This window comes from Natator depressus, chromosome 1 (assembly GCF_965152275.1).
Source record: "Natator depressus isolate rNatDep1 chromosome 1, rNatDep2.hap1, whole genome shotgun sequence".
Taxonomy (NCBI): Eukaryota; Metazoa; Chordata; order Testudines; family Cheloniidae; genus Natator; species Natator depressus.
The window spans coordinates 56180141-56205268 of record NC_134234.1 but is presented as its reverse complement, the minus strand read 5'-3'; the positions used below and the strand labels follow the sequence as shown (position 1 = coordinate 56205268).

Here is a 25128-nt window from a genome sequence, read left to right as displayed (position 1 = left end):
GGTTTGAATTATTAACCAGAAGTTCTGAATTGTTCCAACCTAACCACAGAGAAAGCAAAGACACAATTCAGTTCCTGTTATCTTTTTCTGCTGAAATTTACTTACCTGCTTGGTCAACTTGTTTCATGACCTGCTAGGATATTTGTTTGCCTTCCACATAGCTGTTGTCCTGCTCATTTCCTTTGTTGTTCTTTGAATCAAATTCTAACCCCAGCACCCTTCACCTTCTTTGATGTGAAGGAGTAGAGTCTCAGTGTAACAGGATGGCCTAAGACTTTAGGGGCCAGAAGGCCTGGGGCTAGCCAATCCTGTTCAATCAGCGTAATTAGCTGCCTCTGATTGTAAGGGGGCTAGACTAACTGGGGTCAGGGGATGTCCTGAAACACCAGGGCCTCATAAAAGGGCTGAGAAAATTCAGTTTGGTGGAGGACTCAGTGTGAGTAAGTTGGGTTTCTGTGAAAAGCCCTGAAGTATGCTCTGGAAGGATTCCAGGAAAACAGCCTGGGAGTTTGTCCCCTATCCCAGAACAGGGAAGATGGCAAGTTAGCCTAGAAGGGCTCCTGTGAGGAGACTCTAGGGAAGGAGCCTAAGAATCAGGGGTCTCCCCTAGAGCTGGAGAGACTTAAAGGTAACCCATGAGGGACAGAACTGAGTCTGGAGAATGGGCTGAAAAGGAACCCAAGTGGGGTGAAAGTACTTTTGTAGTTGTTTTTGATTCTTGTTGGGACCTTTGTTATCCTGGAAGGGGATTAAATTTTAAGGGTGACCCAGCTGGAGGGATGAGCTGTGCAAATTCCTGGGAGAGACAGAAAATCCTGGTGATGGAAACTGAGGTAAGGAGTAGCTGCAGTTCTATGCTTAGCCAGCAAGGGTGCTATAGGTAGGCATGCACTATGGCACTCAGGTTTTATACATAAAGCACAATTGAAATGGAAATCTCTATCAGTTTCTAATGTTAGCTTGGCATAACTCGTGCATACTCCTTTTAAAATGTCTCTCTTAATTTGAAGTTAAAGCTGACAAGTCTAGGAATGAATATAGCAAATCTCTTGAATTGTTAGGGATTCCTCTAGTTCTTAAATTTTGGTTGTGGTGTGTGGGGGGATTATTGTTTGGTTTTGGCTTTGGTCTCTTTTTGCCTTATCAATAGAGTAGCAGAGAAAGATGACTGAGTCCTGAGGGCAGACTCCTGTTTCGGACTTGGGAAAGAGAGCATTGTGGACTCTCAAGACTGGTTCTTCTCTACTTGACATGTCTTTGAATAAAGCTTCCACAAACAGTATGGGATTCTCCTTTAAGACATGTTTTAATTTTTAGTCTTCCCTAGTTTTCAAGGTCATCAGAGTTGAGCTCCTCCTTTCTTTTCTATTTGCTTTGGACTTTCATCCAGAGGAAGACTGTCAGCCTGATCTTTCACACCTGCTTCCAATTCAGCATGCCAGACTGCTAACTTTTCCACCTCATTTCTGAGGTCTTTAATTGACACTTGAATTTAAACCTTCATATACTTCTGATCAATTTCTTTGATGGCAGCTTTTGGAGAAGCTCTGTGCCTATCTCTTGCCATCTCCCTTTGTTTGAGAGATGCTTGCTCTGAGCCAAAGTCAGACTCATCCCTCTTGTTGGGGATGCAGGGGAGAGGAGTTTTTGAAAGTAGTTTCTCTTCTCCAATATTTAATCAGTACTCTCTCATTTCCCCCTCTCCTCTTCTCTTTGTTCCTTTAAAAAAAAAGCAGGCAAAAGTCCAGCAGTAGAGTGGGGTATCCAGCTGATTGCACTGAAGGCAGCCTTGTGGGCAGGTGGTCCCACCCCCAGTCTGACAGCATGAGATGCTGTGAAGGTCAAAAGTATAGCTGGGTTCAGGAAAAAAAAACTCCATGGAGAATGGGTTAATCAATGACTATTAGCCAAGATGGTCAGGGATGCAACCCCATGCTCTGGGTGTCCCTAAACCTCTGATGCCAAGAAGCTGGGACTGGACAACAGGAGAGAGATCACTCGATAATTGCCCTGTTCTGTTCACTCCCTCTGACGCATCTGGCACCAGCCACTGTTGGAAGACAGGATACTGGGCTAGATGGATCATTGGTCTGACCCAGTACGGCCATTCTTATGTTCTTGTTTCTTTTTGCCTCCTGCTTTCCCCTCTTTTCTCTCCCTTATTTCTTCTGCTGGGGTTTTATGAAGACAATTTCTGGCAGGAGGAAAAAGAAGGGAGAATGGGTCTCCTCTCTGTTGCTTTATTTTTTTGTTTCAAAGCAGAGGTGATATTTTTCTTTTCTCTTAGTGATGTTTTTTTACTCTTCCTTTTCACTATTGCGAGTTATGTAAAGGAGAGCTGATGGAAGAAGGACAATAGACTCCTGGTTTGATTCTCTACACTGTTAACACCAGTTTTCTGCCAGTGTAATTCCATTGATTTTAATACTGACTCCAACTCAGTGGAGAAAAGTCAGCTTTTTTTCCAGGTTCTGATTCGATGAAATACTTAACCCCTATGATTGAATAGGGAAGGAATTACCCCCACTTGTTTAAAGTTAAGTATGTGCTTTGCTGAAACAGGGGCCTAATTTTTCTCCACTTTCAGAGCTGGAGAGTGAGGGAATTGCTCTGTCGTAGATATTCCTCTGGTTGGTGACCCTTATGGAGTTTTCCTTCTCCTCTGGCTCCCTCATGCAGCTTTCTCTATGGGAGGAGGCAGTCTGACCCCAAGAATTTGGCTGATTACAGAGACTATCAGATCACTTAATTCATCCACCACAACAACTACCTGTAGGGTATGATGATGTGGCTACTCTAAAAGTAATTCCAACAACTGAAGGACACATTTCCCAATGAAACCAGTGGAAGATGTAGTGCTGGATATAATTGTAGGCATGATGAATAGATTCAGATAATAAAGGACAGACGTTGATCCCAAATGTGAACCAAAAAAAGTGGATAACATGTTTTCATTATTGTCTGCATTTCTGGGCTCCAACAGAGACCTGAAGCAAAAATGCCAAAATCCCACATGAAAACCTTTTCTCAAAAGACTTCTGCTTGACCTGGAGACAAAAATGTATGAGGAAATCTCATGAGGGCCTATTTTTGTAGTCAAGGGGATTGGGTAGTTTGGATAAATTCATCCCAAGCAGCCAACCTGCTTAGTAATTTTTTTTTGCTCAAACATATTGAGGCTTGCCCATCACTACTAATTATCCATGTTGGAATTTGGCCAGGACATATAGCCATGGGCTAAGATTACCATCTATACCATGTTAAGGAACAGTTAGGTGAATATACAGGATAATATGTCCTTTAATACACACCAGGAGCGTATTTCATTGACTTCAGTGGGCTTTGGATCAGGCCCCAGATGTCAGACTGACACTAACATTCAAGGTGCAAAAAAGACACCATCAAGTACCTCAGTCTTCAAAGAGCATGGTCATATTACATGAAGTTTATCTTAGAAAGTTATCTAAATATAGATACAATTATAGATTGAGGCATGCAACGTTAGAATAAGAGCATTTCTTTTATGTGTTCCCATTAAATCTCCCAATTTATAACAGTACAAATATGTAAAAGTAACTGCACTTTAAAATATAACCCTTCTCTATGCAGAGTTCACGTTCTTGAAAAAAATACAATGAAACCATTTACATTTTAACAATATCATAAGTCATATTTGTATAGTTAAAAACAGGAGCCATGCGTCACAGTGGGTAAATAATGTTGACCTTTCACATCTAGACATGTAGTCTCTGATCTGCCACAGGCCTTAAGTGAAAATGAACCTAGTGATCTCCTCCAATCCCCTGTGGATGTTAGTCCACATTATGAAACACCAGAGAATTTGGCATGATCAGCAGTTTCTACTCAAAAGGCCCAGGACTGCAATAGCAGAGGTGTTAGATCAGGCCTGATTGGCTGAGTTACGTGGGAAAACAAAGTACCCTTAGTCTCTCCCTTCCGTTGGGACTGCACTCATTCACACAGTATTATATACAATATAAGTGGAAAAATATACTGTATAGAATGAAAGAAAATATTTGTTACAATAATACTTATAAATAAAGCAAACAGCTTGTTAACACCATCCATCCAAAGGCCATGGAGTGCCTTGTGAGCATGAATAAATTACGCTTTACGATATCCCTGTGAAGTACAGTCAAATCATTCTGCAGATGGCAAAACTGAGGCCTGGAGAAGGAGTGACTTAGCCAACGCCACCCACAAAATCTGTGGCAGAGCCAGTAGACCCCCCCCCCCAGATCTCTTGACTTTGAGACCTGCTGCCAAAAGGCAACTTTCACCTTGATACTTGGCAATACACAATGGGAAAAAAAATTTCTAGTTGAAAAGGAAAAACCACCCTTTATCTTTCCTCTCCCTCTCTTTATTTATTCTTTGTTTTTCTTGGATTGATTCCTCCATTATGTCCTTCCTGCCTTTTCTGAGGGTAGAATAAGGGCTCATCTAGAAAGGATTCTGGGTTTTTTACTGTAAATGAAAACTTTTAGAGAAAGTAAACAGCCAGTGGAAACTGCTACCCAGTAAACACTGTAGTATGTTGTGAAGCAAATAGTTCGCACTGGCATTGAACCCAGGAAAACAAAAGTCACTTCACAACTGGGAGCCTAGCTGAGCCACCTGCGATGCCATTGATTCACAGTATTACACTGAGCGTGTGTTCCTCAACTGTGACTCCGCCGAAGTATTCTTGCCCTTCGTTCCCTTTTCTCTGAATGAGTCGTATTGCAGGCCTAGAGCTACACATGCCAATCACCCTCTCTATAGCATTTTTGCTTCAAAGGCTCTCATCGTATGATGTTGGCTCCCCGTGGAAAGCAATATGTTACGACCCATGTGAACATCTCCAGGGATATGTTAATTAAAATGACTTGGAGCTTTTCCTATACAGTTACGCTGCATTACGGTGAATCCCGCTTAGCAGGATTACTGATGGAGGGCTCAGTTCTGCCTGATAGGCAGAGAGCTTGTACGAGGAGTTGCGTGCAGCTGCACCACTCCCGCAGAAGCTCCCAGAATTTCCAGGCAAGCAAAGGAAGCACACCCACTGCCTTGTATTCCTTGCCGCAGCCAGCTAGCTCAACTGGTGCAGTTTAACCCAAAGTAAAAGTTGGCAGATCTTAGGCCATGTCTACACTTACTGGGGATCGACACTGCTGCAATTGGTGCAGCAGGGGTCAATTTAGCGGGTCCAGTGAAGACACACTAAATTGATGGCAGAGCACTCTCTGGTCGACCCCGGTACTCCACCGGAACAAGAGGAGTAACTAAGTTGATGGGCAGAGCCTCTCCTGTCAATGCAGCGTGGTGTAGACACCACAGTAAGTCGACTCGACTCCACCAGTAATGTGACTTAGGTCGACTTACCCTGGTAGTATAGACGAGGCGTAGGTGTGAACTGGGGGCACACTTTTACTGTAAAATCCCTATATAGTCATTTCTTCTTAGGCTTGTCTCTATTAGAAGTCCCTCATGCCTTGCTGTTCTCTTGTTATCTCATGGGTCGTTCCCCCTTTTCACCTCTTAAATGTGTGCAATCCCCTCTCCGGAGCAGGGGCAAGTGAAACCACAGAAATCACCCAGGAAAGTTGGGAGGCAAATGGTGGGATTGAAGTGTAACATGTTCTCAAACTTCATAACCACCTGCAGTACCTCTAGCATCTCATCTGCAGCACCTGAAAAGGTGGCATTGTTCGACCACAGGGCGAGGAGCTGGGAAACAGCCATTCTGTGTGGCATGTTCCTTCTCCCGAAGGACTGCAGAGCTTTAGTGCTGAGAGGTATTAGTAACTCTTAATGTAAAGATGCAGTAGTAACAGAGCTACTAAGAGCAACATTAAGTATCCCCCCTTCCTCTGGGACACTCATCACAGAGTAGAGTTTAGGCAGAAATAAAAATTTCATGTTGATGAGATCACAAAATGTAGAGATGGAAAAGACTCATTAGATCATTCAGCTCATCTCATTGCCAGTGCAGAATTTCTCCCTAAGGTGCTTCTACCAGAACTGCGTTTTTAATAAAAAAAATTTGATTTTCAGTTGCAGGAGATGGGGGGGGGGAACCCCTGAAATTGCAAAAATTTGTCAAATTTTGGGGGCTTTCTTGACCAGCTCTAACATTTACTGAGTTTTTGGTTTTGGGGTGGGTTTTTGTTTCAGCTTAATTCTGCATGTCCCAAGTGATGAAACTTCCAACGCTTCCTTGAGAGACTCTTCCATAGTCTAATACATCCAGCTGTTGGAGAGATTCTCCTGACATTTAGCTTAAATTTTCCCTGTCTTAAATGCATTCAGTTTTTCCTAATTATACCCCTGTGCATGAGACCAAACAATCATTCTTTCATGCTACAGCTCTGTTAAGCTATGGAAGAGTCCCCCAAGGAAAGTACTAGAAACTCCATTACTTAGAACATTTAAAACTAGACTGGATATGCAGAAGTGAAGGCAATCATTCTGCACTGGCAAAAGATGGTGAAGTCCTAGCGGGTCTTTCATCTCTAATTTTTATGATTCACCATTCTAACCCTAATTTTGTTTCTCATTTATTTGACTACATGCTTTCGTATATGGCTGTTTAAATACTGGGCATTGATTTCATGCCCAGCGTAAGTTTGATGCAACTCCTCAGAAGTTTGACTTGCTCTCACTTAGGCCAGACCTATATCTTAAATCCCAAAATTCTTTTGGTGTGGCTTTTTGTGCAGCGTTGTTTGTTTCTGGAGATGGCTGAAGTAATCCATAGTTTCAAAGTGCATCCTGTCTTCTCTCTCACTTCAGTTAGATGGTAAGCCTGTCTAAGCATGGGCTGTTCTCCCTTTGGCACTGATCCTTCAGCTGGATCTCTTAGATGGCCCTGTGCTCACACAGAACCCCATGGACTTCAGAGTGGGGATGCAAGGCTTCTGCCTACCTGGATACAATTAGGCTGTGTCTTGTTCCACACTTAATGCATTGTCCTGCTTAATAAATAATAATTTTCAAAAATATCAATTGGATTAATATTCCTGTTATAATCTACCATATTGTAAAGATTCATTGGACTTTATAGTGTTATGGTTCATAAAATGTTCAGAGTTACACTAACGAAAACTAGAAAGTGGATTTTTTTTCCCACCTACACTCTAGGTAATTTTATACTATTTGTCCAACTGAATTTGCGAAATAAAGAGAGAGATGGGTCACATGATGTCCTAACATCTTTAAAAGCAATGAGCAATACGACAGGAGTTCTTTTTCTGGGGATGGGGTGTACGGGGAGACTTTGGCAAACCAGTAAAGTGCCTGAAACCACTATGGCTTATTGCTAAAAGCAGCCCAAGTCAGCAGGCTGTAAATTGGCCATTCAGCACTCTGAGTTTGACCAAGGCAGGAGTGGGGGGGGGCGGGAGTTTTGGGTGCTACAGAAAGGGCAGCTTGACCCCGGGTCCTTCCTGATAAGAATTGTGTTGAAGTGGCTGATACATGCATTTTCGAAGAGCAGGATGTGCCCCAGGAATGTCTATTGGGGCCTCAAGGCTGCAAACTCTGGAAACACCCACACCTGGTTAATCGATAATCAGAAGGAATCTCTTGCTTGACTATTGAAACTGCTTACTTAACAAGTTTTCTTTAAGGGACATGTCATTCTATTACTAATGTATAAATAAGGGGGGAAAGTTTGCGGTAGTTGGACTTGTTTTTGGACTCTCCCTCTGGATACATCTTGCAGTCCCCACTGGCAGACGACGGAAGATTTGGCCACCGGAAGCCTGCCGCTGTGCCACTCGAGAGCCACACTCGGCTTTGGTAATTATCAAGGGTTGGGGGTGTTTTACTAACCTCTTGCGGATGTGTGTATAAGTGCTTGAAACTAAGTAAAGTTTAGCTTTAAGTGAAAGCACTCTTGTGTTGTCCTGTTTGTGCCAGGCCGCGTCTCCCCTGATTTATTTCCTGACACCACCTCGCACAGAGTAAAAGTTACCAAGAGCTTTGGGCTGAAAGAACCCCGGGTAACAGGGGGGGAAGGGAAGATATCTCTGATTTGCTCACAGCCAGAAAGGTTATTTAAAGGAAAAGCAGAGGCAGCAAGTGCAGAAACGTCTCTAAATAGAAATGCTTCACCCAGTTTGAGTGGGTCTCAGTTTCAACAGCAGTGTCTACCCACAGAAGCAAGAAATGACTTGTTTGATTACCTGTGAATAGGAAGGGAGCTGTGTCATACTTGACTCATGAGAAGCTATTTTAAAAGGAACAAAATGATGAGCAGATAATTTGGTTTGGAAAGTGAAGTTTTTCTACTCTTTGGTGCACTAACCTGCCATGTCAGTATTGCTTTGTGTTTTATTGTACCCTGTTGGGCTAATTCGGATCTTGCTTACACGTGTATAAATCAGGAGTAAGTCATTTAAAATCAGAGTGACACTGGTGTAAAGCAGGTGGGAATCAAAATAAAATCAGAGCGTGGGTGTTCAAATCACAGCTAAGCATATATAAAGTGATGAAGCAGAAGAAAAACTGAAAAAATTTTATATATTAAAAAAAAATTAGTGCTCAATTTCCCCTGGTTATGAATGCAGTTTTAGGGGAAAGGGAGTAAGCTGTACCAGTATAAGGCTCTTTTATACAGCTATAACTGTGCCCACGCTATGGGCTGCAACAATATAACGACATTGGTTTTAAAAAAAAAATCACTCCCCCTACCAATGTAGTTATGCCAATACAAAAACTGTTTGTAGACCAGGCATAATTCAGAAACTCTCACAAGACCCTCTCCTGAGATTTCCAATGCTTTCTGCATTTGGCTGGATTGATACTACAGTATTATTTTTTTTAAATAGCCCCTTTGTGGTGATCGAGGTTCTCCCTCTTCACTCCTACACTAAAAGTGTGGAAGTGCATGGAAATTTAAACAAAAAAAAGGCAAATTTTTCAACTCCGGAAAAGGTTTGCGCAAAAGTACAGGGCAATTACCTTTCTTTCATCGACACCACTTTATCCATCACTAAAAATATTACTGGGATGGTAGGTCCTTTGCAATCTTGGAGGTGACATCACATTTTCCACTTTTAATTCATTTCAACTTAAAGGCCCCCTGAAATAATAATACTTTGCCTTTCACAGATAGGTGTCCTTCACACAGCCATTTACTGAAAAGGTATTGATGTCAGGGTATGGTGTATATGAAAAAGCAGACCCTAGCTATAATTAAGCCTAAACTTCCTTTTATACTGCACCTCCTTTATCAATTTTCTCGCTTTATAACAACCACTTCAGGATGACATTCAGAATGTTAGTAGCTCCCAGATGATCTTTTCTCAACAATATGCAATCACTGTTTACACTTTAAAGTGTGTCACTTTAGCCTGCCACATTTTTCATCTTTAATCCTTCTTTTTATGAGAGAGAAGTAGCCTCCAGTGTTACATTCAGCAGTACCAGTTCAGATCAAGAGATCAATGACTCAACAACGACATCCACTGGCCTACCTCAAAATATCAGCCAAAAGAATCATTCATCGCAGGCAAACAGTGTTGGCAGAAACCTGCTTTTGCTAGGAGGCAGGTTGGCAGCATTTTAGCCTTTTAGCAAGATGTCCTGTTACTGAGTGTGAGTTTACTTGATATATTGTAAATGAAAAATTAGACTTACATGGAACACTTATTACATTCATACTAAAGGACTGAAAAAAAATCCCTTTGGAAATCTGATGAGGAAAATGGTTTGAATCCTCAAGTTTTTAGGCAAAATTCAAGAATGAATGCTGGGTAAAGACTTTAGGATCAGGCCCTATGTTAAAAATACTGTACCATACATGTGAGGATATAGTTAGTGTTTCCTTAAAACTGCAGCAAGCTCTAGAGTAAACCGGGGAGGAGGGGGGGGGGAGAGAGAGAAGCCTTAGGGATAGCACTGTTTGCCTTATTCTAATAATGCGTCTATTCTAGTGCTAGAAGAAAGCTGCTCTTTGTGATTCTTTACCACTGTCACCAGACAAGATGTCTGCCTGAAACACATGTGGAAGGAAGGATCAACCTGAAAGTACTTGATCTGCAAAACTGGAAACTTGAGCTGTTCTGACTGGGCACAGGTCACATGGTACACTTTTGTTGCCTGATTGGACGAGTGTAACTTTAGAATCAGATTTCTGCTGTCCATAGTTGCATATAGTAATTCAAAATTTGCATTTTGCTAATATTCTGCAATATTTGCAGAACAGTCATTGATTTGGTGACCACTCCTGCTAGGAAAACTCATAAGGTAGATTATTAGTGGAAAGCAATTACAAAAGAGATACAAACATAGTGAAACTACTGTATACACTTCAATGAGTATTGACAAATTCTGTGATAATGACTTTTTAAATGACTTTTGTGTAACTCTTCACATATACGATTTCAGCCATAAACTCTTTTGCATGGGAATAGGTATTAACGGCCGGGCTGGTAGCACCACCTATTAAAGGTAGCCCAACACTTGCCATTATGAAACTTTGTGTTTAGTTCCTTATAACTTTGCTAAACTATAAGTACTTGGTCCGAAATTTGCCATGCTGAGAGTCTGCCTCAGGCTGAATCTTTTTGGAAATTTTCAGTCAAAATTCAGAAAACTCTTTCTGAGGATGGGGCAAGGGAAAAATATATTGCTTTGCCCTTTGTGTTTTTTAAAATACTGACCTTTTCTTTGAACAGCTCTAGCACCCCCATGCTTTGGAGCAGTGCCTTGAAATGTTGCAGAAGGTTAACCTTTGTATCTGGGATATGGCTTTTGCCATTCCCATGGGAATTCACTCAAATTTGGCCAAATTATAAGCTTTTTTTTTAAAAAAAAATCACAGTTCACACTTGCCCAATAAAGATGTCTTCAATTTTTAGCAGCTAAATTTTCTGAAGATTCCAGATTTTTTTTTAAAAAAATCTTCCCCTTATTAAAAAAAATCTAAATTTTGAAATTCAAAACATGTCAACAAGATCTATTGTTCAAAAACATGGGGATATATGAAAATGTTAAGACATTTTCTATTTTTTTGTTAATTTTGAAATGTCATCAAAAATTTGCAACTTGAAAACATTCAACCAGTTGCACTATATACACATAGACATATATTGAGTATACTATTGGATTGTTACAGATACTTTTCTTATTTTACTATACTTTGACAAATATAGTAAAATAAAATAGTAAATCTATGACCTGGCTAGTCAAATGAAGAGGGGAAAATAGCACCTTTTAATCTACTAGAGCCTTTAACTCTTGCCTCGTCAGGGTTCAGCGCTGATCAGTTTCCAGTATGCTAACATGCTGATGATATTTGGCCAATATGTCTTTAGTTTTACATTCAATATGCCTATGGAAAAACCAGCTTCTTCAAACCCTTACTCATGCGAGGTAATCCCTAAGATCAACAGAATTACTTGGGTGAGTAAGGCTTTGAATTATTGGGTCCCAAAAGACCTATTCAGGAGAAGAGGATATCTCTTTAAGAGACTTGCATTCATGTAAGAAAAGATGGAAACATTTAACCCAGCAAAACAAATTGATTTTGTGGATCTCAATGATTGTACTTAATTAGGAGGTTTTATTGGAAAAATCCACAAAAAAGGAGAGAGAAAAAAACCCAGTGTCTTTGAAACAAAGATGCATTAGAGCAGAATGTCAGGATTCATTTATGAAATCACAGCTGCATAAACAATGTTTCACTGTAAGAACCCAATTTATAGTATTTGTCATAAAAAAGCAAACACTTTGGGGGCCGCTTTTGTGACACAAGGTCGTACCGTGTGATGCTGCAAGCCGGCAGGCACAACAATAGATCAGCAGAGGCAGCTTTCTCATGCTATTTTTGGGCAGCAAATTCTTTTGAACTTCAAATGTTTCATGGTTCTTATTTCAGAAGCAGGACCTGATATTTAGACCCATTCACTCTTAGCTCTGAATTTTGTCAACTGCTTAGAGAATATGACACCACACAGAGCTGGTTGCTTCTAATATATGAGAAGATTGGATGATCTGCAACTAAAAGAAACTTTAATGGCAATATACAGTGGGATGTTTGACATGGAAAAGGCCGAATAGATCATTGAGTCCATTGCAATTGAAGGCAGGTTGTGGTTCCCAGAACAGGATATGTCAATTGCTATTCATTTTTACTACACTTTACCTTAATTAATGCATTATTAAATAACTCCCTGATCTTCAAACAGGTGTAGGCATAACTTTACACATATGCAAGCCCACTGATCTCAGTACTCCTGTGAGGAAAGTGTTTGCAGGTCTGGGGCTTAAGAAAATCATTGCACTCTGATTCAGTTATGGAAGCATTTTGAAAGAAAAATTAATCCCCTGCCCCACTGAGGTTAAGCGTTTATTTAAATATTTTAGTCAAATTTAAATTAAAGGATCCCAAAGACTTTTAAATTTATAGTGCCCCACAGAATTTCAAAAAAAAATTAATAGTGTTTTCTTTTTAATGACCTTGACCACAAATATTCATTTTAAATGGGAGAGTTTGGGGAAGGAAGTGTTCTGGAAATTTTCATCATATGCAGTGATGCCTGCAAAAGCACACTGTTAAGTACTCTTTAAATACACTATATCTTAACCTCTATTGCTTGATTGTTTCTTAGGAGCTTGAAAAGAAATTTTTTGTCCCAAATAACTTTGTTCTTTTCCGTTTGGTCAACATTTTGTGTATGCACATGCATGCAAATGGAACTGAAATCAACATGGTGGTTCTTGTTTAGTTCCTCATTTATGTGTACGGTCATCACTGGTTATGTCAGCACAAAATTGTGATTATCCTGACCTTATGATCTCAATGGGGGTCTTGCTGTTGACTTCAAAGAGGCGAGGATTTCACTTGATGTGCGCTGTACACCCAAAATGTAAGTTTTGCTTTTAAATTACTTTTTATGGAAAAGCATAGAAACACCTCTGTTCAGTTCTAAACACTCCTTTCTAGTGTTTGTCACCAAACACTGTAGAACTGTGCTAGTGTATGAGACCTAGAAAGTTAAACTGATTAGAAACAACCATACTACTGCTGTAAATGAATCTCATTACTGGGGGGAAGTACATGAGTATCCATCCAAGAGTTAATGCTCATCCAAGTAGCCTTGTCCCCACAGCTTATACTACACCAATATGGTGCAGTATCTGTCTCCTCCAATGTGGCTTCTGGGATAAATGGGCTGGCAAGGAGAGGTGGGGAAAACCACATAAAGCACAAGGCAGGGCTCCTTGCTCTGCAGGGCTGAGAGCAGAGCTTGGGCTTTTTCAGGGATGTCTCCCATGCCAGCTCTGCTGTCCCTAAATCCCTCCCCTCTGAGGCAAGCATTAGAAGAAACTCCATGAGCTTCATCGCACAGAATTTCCTGAGTCCTCTGTCCCCTTTCTGTGGGAGGATACCATAATCATGATATATTCACTATAATTAATATAAAGTAATACCTAATACACCATGATATTAACACAAGATACACAGAATAATAATGCATTGTTTGCTCTGCAGGTCACCTTAAAACTTAGCATTACTAGGAAGATCATTACATCTACTTGAAAGTCCCTATATTCCGCAAGGTGCAAAGGAGGAGGGTCACTGCCACAAATGTGTCCCTCCTCCATTTTTCTGGAAGGGAGGAAGGGACTCAAACATAAACAAGACACTCCAAGGCTTTTTTTTTTTAATTCTTCTTTGGAAATACATTTTCATGAGTTTTCTTCCAATTTATAAACTAATACTGAGCCTACTGGGCTGACCCATCATAAACAAAGTTTCAACCCAAAGCAAAAGTCTCTATTTAAGCTAAGAAACACAACCAAACAGGTATTTTTATATAGGAAGGGCTGACAGAACCTTAATTATAGCTGTGAGACCGGCACCTGTGTAGTGTTAAAAGGGGTCTCATGTGAATATAAAATATGGTAAATCAATCAGTATACAAAGTCACATGCAGAAAGTAATCATGTGGAAATTCACTACCTTAGCCAATGGAAAGAGACACTTTTCTCTCTCTTATTCTATGCAGAATGCTTTCATCCCTACACAAGTAAGATAAAAATTGAGCTAAATTTCTCCATCACATGCAGCTGCAGAAAAAAAACTCAGACTATGGAAACTCCTGGTTTGTCAGTAGACGAGCAGAGTTGTATACTTGTGTGCTGCACAGTCACTAGAGCTGGGTGAGTTTTGCAAAGCAATTTCCACAACTATATGTTTAAATCTTTGAATACATTTGCTTTGTCCCCACTTTGTGCCCCTTCTGCTTGCTTTCCATTAGCATTCATGTGCTTGACTACTGAGGGCTTTTATTTATTTATTTTTAACAGTGATCCTATTGGGTCTAAAAATGTTCCCCTTTTTCCCTTTTCTGAATTGGCAACCCTTCAGATCAGTTGTTGCAGATCAGTGTCGTAAAGTACCGTAAAGAGCTTCTCTTTTTTTTAAAAGGTATCTTTAAATACTGTGCACCCAACATACCTCTCACCTCTTGTCCTTGTGATAAAGTTACATTCTTATGTATAGCGCTTTCTGTCTCTGCAGTATCAAACTAGCACAAAGAATGATTTGAAAACATGTTTTCACAAACAGTGATGTAGGTTAATGGAATTCCAAAAGGTCGTCGTCTTCTCCACCACCATTCTTTTTATCATTGTGTCCCAATTTTAGGGTCCAACTTTACAGTCCTTGTTCATGTGGGGCACAATTCTGCAAGGTGCAGATCAACTCCTGGAGGTGCCCTCAAATCCCATTCATACCAGTTTGACCAGGAAGACAAAGGGTGCTCAACACTTTGCAGGACTGGGCTCTTGATTATGAAGTCCTTACTCATGTGAAGTCAATGGGATCACTCATGTGAGCAGAGGCTTCAGATTCAACCATTCAAATTACACATAATTTTGGAGGCAATTGAGAGGTAGGGTTGTACCATCACCTTTTACAGAAATTAGTCACTCTTGTCTGTGTGGCTGTTTCACATCTCTGGGAGGTTTTGTAGGATTTGTCTCAGTGAAGCTTGGGCTATGGCATACAAGTCTGAGGGGAAAACTGCAAGTGAATGCATCAGTTTCTTGATGATGTTCCTCAAACACTGGTGTGCTGCATGTAAGTCTCTGTCAAATCGCTGCCCCTCCAGCTGTAAAGCCATATGCCTGCAGATGTTTCTAAACTCAACGCTGTCCTAAAAGCCAAACCAAAAAGAAATGAGTGACAAGTAATGGTTTAGCCATGCACAGCACATCTTTCTAGACAGAAACTTTCAGCATGAACTTTTGTCTCTGATCTTTACATATTGCTGCACAGTGTTGTGATGTGCAACCTTGTGTCAGTTTCACCTACCCGCTTTTAAATGTCAGCAGTCTCCACTGAACTTTAGCAGCTTTGTATGAAAAATTATCTTTTAATTAATCATAATTTTAGTAGTTTACCTCAAACAACACTTATTTGTGATAACTGTCTCCAGACTGATTTTATATTCCCTGTGCACCCAAAAGGCCCCCTGGCTTCCCTGAGAACTTTCTCTATAAGCATAATCCATGCTAGGTCCTGTGTCCACTAGGGAAATGCATTGTGTTGAACAACGTGCTAATTAACAAGTTCTAACTAAATGACTTTGCATCTAGTGTAGACCATGCCAACCATGTTTTCGAAGTTAGGTGGACATGGTTAACCCTAGGGGGATGCTCACTAATGCTTTTTAAACACAATTTATTCTTGTCTACACTTGGTGCAAAGTAGTTTATCATGTGTGTTAGATGTATTTGTTTTGTTACATAATGAATGTTCCAGATGACCCTTTGGAAAATGTTGGTCTTTGTCCCCCTGTAGAAGCTGCTCCACATAAGAGGCTTATGAGTCTGCTGCTACTTCTAGTTAATATACTTGGTTCTTTCTCTGAAATGGTAAAGGCTCGTGCTTTTAGCTCTCTGAGACCTGAGTTTAGACTCTGTTGTCAGCCCAAAATAGTTCTTAAAGGAATGCATGTTCAAGCCCCTCATGGGCCAAAGCTCCATTATTTCAAATAAAGCCCCGTTAAAACTGTGTACAAATGTGGTTTAATCCAGACAGTACGTGCTACACTATGGTAACGTTAAAGGTGATCTGCAAACAAAACATCAAAAAGGAGTTAACACTGAAATATGTGCTGAATGGCCTCACTAAGCGGGCAGGGGTGAGCAATTGGCACAAAAATAATGCAAAACTAACCAATTTGATTATAGACCCCCTAGAAGCCCTCTTGCATTAGTTGGGAGTCTGCTGCAGGTGCGGAGATTCCATCATTGTGGAATGTCCCCAACACTGGAAAACTGGGGAGCACTAAGGCAAGACCCTCGGTAAGTAGCAATTTTTTTTCCTGTTAAAAAAAAAATGTTTAGATTGTCCCTTTGAAGGTCACCTTTTGAATCCTGGTCTATAAAGCTCCCTTTAGTAGAATTCAGAAATTTTCGAGGTATAAAATCCCTAGTGCAATTTATTTGACCTCTTAATATATTTGACTAAGTAAACAAGCTAGTAATGCCAGCTTTTCCAGGTGTCCAGCACATGGGAACTTTAGGATACAGGACAGAAAATGAAATTTTTTATTCTCTCTCCTTTCAAAAAAAACTTGATACTAACTAACTGAAGTAAACAGAAAAGTTTGCTTACTTAAAAAAAGCCCTTCTGTATTAGGTTTAGAACAGTGGACTCCTGTGAACTGAAGTGATAGAGGGCAATAGCTCAAGTGGTTCATAGTTTCTATTAAAATACTAACACAATAAATATTTGCAGTGATTTCATTTGAAGTGTTTTCAATTTCAGTGCAGGAGCATATCTTTCCTGCAGCTTTTGTTTGTCAAGACCCATATGTTTAGACAGATGAGTTAATATCCCACATGGCACTGACAGAGCTACACCAGAATAAGAACTGCATGACTCACTAGTCCTAAATCTCTTAAAATTAGGACTTAAAATATTCAGCTGGTCTTTAAATGCCTTAGATTTGGCACTTGACACTGAGCTGGATCAGTAGGCCATTTCCACTTGCACAGTTTTTATTTTTGATCACTATTGTAAATATGATATTAACTAGCAAGTGTCATTTAGTTTAGGAAGATGCTACCCTTAACAAGACACCATCAAAGAGGATAAGACCTGTTTACTTCTATTTTTTTTTTTTTAACTCTTAACTGTTAAATAGATAAGTCAAGTCAATCTTTACGGTTTGCAGTCAGGAAACTTGTTTTTTTTTCTTAAGCGTGCTCACAAGTGTATGGTCTAGTGGATTTGTTATGAAGTTGGAATATAGAAGATTGTAAGTTCCAGCCCTGCTCTTTTGCTGACACAGTGGCTGTCTACATCAGGCATTTTTACCAAGAATTTTCCACAATTACTATCCCCAGTTCAGCTCCACTGGTAGCAACAATGATGGGAAAGCTAGTGCAGACAATGTTGCTGGCATTCATTAGCATATTAACCACCATGTTGTGTATATCCGCTGTAAGCAGCGTTAGACACCATGGTGGCTGAACGGCCTGCAAGCACCCAGTGCCTTGTCTACAATACTGCTTCCATCACTGCTGGTGCCTTTGGTGGAACTGAAGCAATGGTGGAAATTTCTGGCCAAATTCTAGTGTGGACCAGTACTGATCTGAGATGGGGCCTATCGGTGCTACCATAATACAAATTATAATACATCATAATGCCCTGGTCTTGAAAAAGAACCACAACTGAAGTAAAGTTTTTTAACATAACTATAAGATGGTTTGGCCCCATTTAAATGGACAAGTCCAGTCAATATTAGTACATGGCTGGGGAGCCATTGTGCTTTAAACACAGTAAAATATTTAGGGAAGATAGTGCTTTAAGCTCCTTTCCTTAATTTGCTCATCTATAAAATGCACATAAGTAAGCATTATTGCATAGGGATGTTGAGAGAATTAGCGAATGTTTGTAAAGCATTTTGAAAACATAAGCATTATAGAAGTGCTAAATATTATTTCTCAAAAAATTAAAAACATGTTAGTTTTCTTGGGGTTTTCCCCCTTCCTCTCTTCCCTCTCCTCCCTTTGAAAAGAGTTTATATCACATTTGTAAAAGGTGCCACAATGACAACACTAAAGATTTGAGTCCTCTCGCTTCAGAAGAGGTATAATGCAAGCTTCCCAGCCAATAAGCCTCAATTTCTTCTGAAGGAACATCTGTAGGGGTGGTTGTCTTAAAGCCCCTCCAACCATAGTGTTTCAAAACGTTTATATTTAGGAAGTCTTTAATGTATTGTTTCCTAGAAGTCATCTCTCTCAAAAAATTATACAGCTATTAATAATTTCTTGTAAAGTCACTGTGTGAAAAAATTAAAACCAGCCATCCTATGGTTTGCCACTGTATAGCCTCTTTCTAACAAAGCAGGCACAAATACAGAGTACAGAGCAATTGTCAGAGTGAAGAGATTGTTAATGTCACGTAGCCATGAGTACCTGTTTTCTCACTGAATTCATAGTGATTCTGGGAACAATTCCAAAAATGATCTCCATACTGTTAGAAATAAAACCAAAAATTGTTCGTTTGTCAACATTTTAAATATATCCAAACAACCTAAAATTGACACTTACAGTTTGCACTTTGGAGCAACCTCTCCATGGTCAGTCTTCATATTAATTACTGTAAGAATGAAAATTCATTGCTAGAAGATACAGGAATTATGTTATATCCTCATTAGCTATCAAAAAAAGTGTGTGTGTGTGTGTGTGTGCGCGTGCGCACGCACTTAATTGGTTTAATCTGTGGTGGCAGGTAAAGATTTTGCTGCTGTTCTATAAGAATTCTGATGAACGTAATTTTCTGGTTGCCATCACCACTAAGCCCCTCTTCATGAATCAGCATATGGTCTACTCTAGAGCTGGTTGTTTTATGGGAAAAGAGAACCCTCCCTTTGGGTCAGAAATCAGCTTTCAGAAAATGATTAAGTGTAATTACAAATACTTTATTGCAACAACTATCAGTTCTATAGCACTTTGGAAAAAATGGTGAAAATCAGGTGAGAAAAGAGCACTGGGCTTGTGTTGCTAGCACTACACCATGACTGTTTTCTGACTGAATAATGTGTTGGCATTCCAGTATTTTTTCAAAGATTATCATAGCTAAGGAGGACTAGCTGGGATACAGAGCCTAGCTCTTCTAGTCCTCCAGTTTGAATCTAGTCTAGGTCAATAGTTTCTAATGTCACATCTGTTGGTTGCTGAGTGAGCTTATGGTTTCAGTTCCATTCCCTATATATTGCTCTCCATATAGCAGAAAAACAAAAACCAACAAATCGTGGCACTGTTACTGACAGTCTGAGCAGAGAGACTAGGGATGCAGACCCTGATTCTGCAAAGAGGTCCCCCTGGGCATACCCTTATGCCTGCACAGAGTCCCACTTCTTTCCTGGTGTATATTAACATAGTTCCATTGATTTCAATGCAGCTATGCCAGTTTACACCAGTTGAGGATCTAACACGGTGAGGCAACCAATAGGCATAAAGGTCCATCCAGATGAATCTATTCCTTTATGATCCTGGAGACCCTCTCACACCTAGCGACAGAACACTAGTGGAGAGGCTAGTTCCCCAGAGGTGGGGAACTTGCATTGTCAGGCAGTTTTCACTGTCCAGAACTGTCCATCTGCCACTTTCACAAGCACTAGTTTTTTTAGAATACCAAAACTGTTTTGAAACTGTGATAGTTATTTTAAACTTCCTAATATAATTTATATTCCATTTCCAGCTGGCTAAGATCCAGTTTAGTCCAATCCAATCTCGTTATACATTTCTGAGTTACTAATACTTCAGTGAGCCCTCAGTTACTCCAGCTAAGGAGGCAGGATGTTATCAAAGAGCAGTGGTAGTGAAGTCTGCACCTGCCCATAGCACAGGGAAGCTGCACACAGGAATCTTTTCATTTTATGTTTTCTTTTCAAATACACACAAAGTGCTGCCCAAAATCTCTCGCTTTTAGTACTGTACTGACTGATCTGTTCACCCTGCAAGTGCATAATTATGGTAGAGAAACTTATATTATTTTAGTGTGGATGTCTGAAATCCAAAGTCACTAGTATATTGTTTGTGGATGATGATGCTGGTAAGTGACCTGTCAAACTTAAAGGAAGGTCCATCAGAATTCTCACAGGAGCTTAACCTTCCATCATAAATTAACACTGAGCCACTTCTCTCAGGCTTCCTACACCAATATTGTCTGATGCATCTTGGGAGCTGGAAAAAGCATTGCTTTCAGGTCTATGGTAGTCTCTGGAGTATGCATGCTTTACTATGTTACATGTCGGTTGCTTGGATCTTTTTTCACAAGCCACATATAGCTATAGTTTTGGGCCACTTTTATAGCAACCTGTGACTTTTTTTTTTCAACTGACACCACCAATAAAAATATAAATAAGACCATCAAATGCATTTCTGGACTGTCTGGAGCGGCCCCGGAGAGCATCAACTGAAGCAAGTAATGAATGTATTTGCAATATGACTGAGACCAAGTTGGCCATTTAGCACTTAAGAGCATTTCTGTGCTGTGAGGATGATTGGGTTTTGGCTGTAGAAAGTGTGACTGAATGGACAGCTGCTATTTTTATTCTGTTTGTGAGGTTATGGCCATGTCATCTGAGAACTGCAGCTAAAAGTTCAGTTGTAAGAGGTTTTTTCATCTAAATTTCCCGGCAGGGTGAACATGTAAACTGAATCTTTGGAATCCAACTGTTTTAAAACTAAAACCTGGAGCAATGAAATTACTCACAGCTAAAAGACCTAATTAAATGACTCAGATTTTATGGAAACACACCGCAGAATTTATTTAACCTAGCCATAGAAACTGACCCATGAAAATCCCAGTGTTCAGTTGGTCCTGATAATGGGCATTCCCTGAAGAAAAGGTCTAACCTGACTTCAAGTAGAATAGTAATATGAGAATCCAAAGTTAATGTTATTCCCAGTGGCTTCTAAAATATACATTCACCCAAGCAGATATTAAAGCTCTTCTGGGAAAGAATAGAAAGAAAATAAAGCTACCTTTGAGGTGGATGTATTTTATCTGGTTAGTATTTGTGCTAATGAAGAATATTATTTATTTTTACATATTAGCAATGATGGTGTCACATTGGAAAGTCAATATTCCAATAAACAATTGTACATTTGTTTTTCACTAGCATAGGAATGCTAGATCTATCCATTTCAGCGGATTTTTTTTTATCTTGACCTTTTCACTTCACACAAAGCTTTTTCTGCTTTCACCCCTCACCCACCACAAGCGAATTTATTTCTGGTGAAAAGTCTTGGATTAATACCCCTGGAGACTGAAATAATCTAGACCAAAATTTTCAAAGGTAGCCTGTGATTTTTTTTTTTTAATTTTTTTTTTTTTTTGGTGCCTCAGTTGTTGAGTGCACAACTTTTGAGATACCTTGGTTTTGATTTTTCAGAAGTGTTGACCAGCTACAAATTCAGGTGAAGTCAGGGGAGCATGGGTGCTCAGCACCTCTGGGAAAAAATCAGGTCCCTGACATGTCTCAAACTGGACACCCAAATACTGAGGCACTTAAAATCAGAAGCAACTTCTGAAAATGCTGACCTTGGTTTTTCACTGAATAGATATGGCTCCAGCTGCTGGCAGCAGTGCAAGCTTTCCCCCATAGTGCCTTACCAATGCACCTGGAGGGTCTGCCTGCTAAGGTGAAAGGGTAGAGACATCCATATATTGGTTCAATTTATGGCCTCTCTGTTAGAAAGATCAACAAGAATGTGAACTGGAGTGAAATGTGCTTTTTGTGATGTGTATATCTGTCATGAAAAATTGGACAGAGACTACAATTCATTTTACATAATAAGTCATCCTAAGGTAATGACTTTTGGCCACAATCAAGCCGGACCAAATTTGAACCCAGAGACCAACAGGTGATGTATCACACACGCATGAATTACCCAGTCCCCTATGCATGGCTTTTTCTTGACTGTCAAAGAGCCACAAGAATTTTTCTTGTGATAATATGCACTGCCCTTTTACCAGCAAAATGAGGACCTCTTCTTACATATGTTCACTGAATCTCAGCTATAGATATAACTTGTCATTCTGGCATCATATGTGCTGGTTCTCTTATTCGATGAAAATCGACATTTCACTTACAAGTCACTCTTTGTCTCTTCATATTTGTTGACTTGGGCTCTTCAGGTACCATAACAGCACATGGAAGTTTGAGGCTTTATGTGGAAAATGTAAATATCTCCTAAAAAAATTTCTACGCTTCCTAATTGATGGTTTAAAGCATCACTAACCCCAACTACAACAAAAGAGCATTTGTATCCAGTACCCCTGCGGTGCTAGCACAAAGGATTGTCATTGACTTTATAATTATTTTGTAAACTCTGTACAATCCTAAAATGATTTGGAGTAATTACTTCATTGTAAATTAATGTAAATAAAACTGCTCCAGTCAGTCTGGCAGAATCCAGCATATACAAGGATGCCCCAAACAGTGCAATTAACTGCCCATTTGCGGAAGGAAGCCCAGGACAAGAGTCCTTTAATCTCTCACTACTTACTTTTAGGTGAATAGGAAAAGGATGTTCCTGAAACAGAGGGAGCAGGAGGGTCTGTTCCACCCTGACAAGCTGGGATGTTGAATCTACTATTCGGGACAGCATGCTGTGCACAGCAATCTGGGTAAGTGTTCGGGGCCTGGCTGGGTCCAGCTGTCTTGAATCCTTTGGCCCAGGCTCACCTGGGTTAGAAAGAGCCTGGGATCCACATTCTTCTTCTTCTTCCTCCTCAGAGGTTTTGCTTGCTGCTCTTCTGCCTTCCTCCTGCTCCTGAACCCGACTAGACCTGGCTGCTTCCAGACCCTGTCCCATGTCATGCAGAGCCGGGCCAGACATACCTGTGCTGAGCAGTGAAGAGGCCTGATCCAATTTGTAGTGGGGGTGGCAGGGTCTGGCATCCTCACCTTGCTGCTGGTGGTGCAAGAGCTGCAGGGTTTGGAGAGCAACCAGCTGGTGGTTGAGAGAGACACATAAAGGTACTGATCTGGCCATCAGCTCTCTTGCCTCTGTTCCCTCCACTGGATGGAGTGTTTCTAAACCTCGTTTGGCCTTTTCCCTCCCCCTCTTCCCACAGTGGGTGGCTGCCTGCCCCTCCCCTTCACCCTGGGGTCAATAGCCCTGGTTCATTTCAGCACTTGTTAAAAGATCAGCCCTTCACTGTATTTCTTGGACCCAAGCTCCAGGGAGCTTCTTATGTGTACATTTCAGACAGACAGCTGGTTTCTTCTCCTTTCTGGATAACTACCTGCATATGCACTGTATTTTGTGTGGGTGTCTAAATCTGTAACACATTTCTTTTAATGCGTTTGCACTAGTTGGTATAAATCCTTATGTGGTCTCTCCTGGGATGAGATCTATCAACTCTCTCTCGTTTGGGGGATGAAGGAGGGAAGGGAGTCTTATTTTGGACTCGTGTAGGCAATTTTTAAAGTCTCTCTCCCTTTGGTGAGGAAGGATTTTACAATGTGTTTCAGTGAGTAATTTTAAAATGAGAGTAGAAGCAAAACCTTACATCCAAACACCTCCAAACTTCAGGGATGTTAAGAGCCTGGTCTGAACTCTGCAGCTCAGTCTCAACTCTATGTATCAACAGGCTCACAGTAGTTTAAAATTGCTTTCATTCATGTTGCCCCCATTTGACAACTGGGAGACACATAAACATAGTTGTAATGGTCCCTCGCTCTCCCGCTCGGAGGGAGGCCATTCAGGCTGGTCCTGTCTGGCCAGGACCAGAGTCTGCAAGACAGCCAAGAGCCCACAACAGGGCTGGCCGATTAATAGTCACTGCTTGAGCTACCCAACCTCAGGCTAAAGCAGTCAGCCCTTAAATAGAGTCTATCCAGGCTGGCTTTGGCCTGGGCAGAGCTCAGGCAGCCAGCAAACAAAACCATCTCTAAGGGTGACTGATAAGGGAAGCTCCTCTTCAGAGCTAGAGCCTCCTTGCCCAGTGTAGGGGGTCAGCCACCCCAGGGTGGGGTGGCAGGGCGACACAGGCCCACCCTACTCCACTGCGTCCCAGCCCAGGGCCCTGGCAAGATTGGCTGCCCCTGTGTCGGCGGGGATCCAGCTGCAACACGCCGACTGAGCCACACCTGGCTCTGCAGCCAGCCGCTCCGGGGCTGCCCCTGAGTCACTTCCTGCCACCACAGGGTTCGGTACCTTTAGCCTCCAGGCCTCTTCCGGCTCCATGGGGTAGATGGCAGCAGGCACTCTGGGCCAGTCCTTGTCGGCGTCTGTGGTTTGGGCACCACCCGGCAAGGGTTCCTCTCAGGGACACGGCCAAACCAGCAGAGCATCCTTCTCCTCCACAGGCTTTCCCTTAACTGTACTGCCGGGCTAGCCTTTTACACTTCCAGCGAGGGGTGTGGGGCGATCTAGGCTCCACCCTCCCAAGGGGAGTGTAATGGTCCCTCGCTCTCCTGCTTGGAGGGAGGACAGTCGGCCTCACTACAATAGTGTAAACAAGGCTTCTGGATTGACACTGGTTTTCCAAGAGAGACGAAGTGCCTGCTTCTCGGAAAAGGGACACTTGTGGTGAGATGGATCATAATTATTTTGTATATTAAAGCTGAAATTGTTGTTGGTAAAGTTAAAATGTTTATTTCTCTGCTTTTATTGTTATTTTATTATGAACTCCAGGAGCATCAAATAATCTAAACCTGTAAGCTTGACGGTGCTCTTTTTGGAGCCAGGAAAAATCCCTATTCAAGCAGGAAAGTAGTTGGAAATAGGAAGGGTGAAAGAGTCCCACCTGAAATAACTCCAAAAAAAGGCATTTCTGGCTTTGGAAAGTGAGCCAGAAGGATCCTATATGTTTTTGTATATGGTCCCCAGGCGACTTAAAACTGTAAGATTTGATGCTAAACCTATTTCTGTGCTGTGAAACCAGGGACAGCTGTACAAATATTTGCTGTTTTTAATTAAACCTAACATTGCTACTTCCTTGATTTAAGTTAGGGCAAAGGACTGGCAATTTTATGCTTTGATAGATGAGGAAAAACAGTTGTGGATGTTGTGTTTTAGAAAAATGTTATAAAACAAGAAATCCAAGGGGAAAGGCCTCAAAGGCTATCATAGCGC

General features: G+C 40.9%; 1 protein-coding gene across 1 annotated transcript; it reads right to left on the bottom strand.

The window, feature by feature from the left end:
* Positions 1–14961: 14961 nt before the first annotated feature.
* On the bottom strand, positions 14962–23040 carry DLEU7 (deleted in lymphocytic leukemia 7). Its single transcript, XM_074958273.1, has 2 exons — positions 22552–23040; positions 14962–15173 (listed from the first exon to the last, which is right to left on the bottom strand). The coding sequence occupies exons 1-2, from the start codon at positions 23038–23040 to the stop codon at positions 14967–14969; spliced, it is 696 nt and encodes a 231-aa protein (XP_074814374.1). The 3' UTR covers positions 14962–14966.
* Between the last annotated feature and the right edge of the window lie 2088 nt (positions 23041–25128).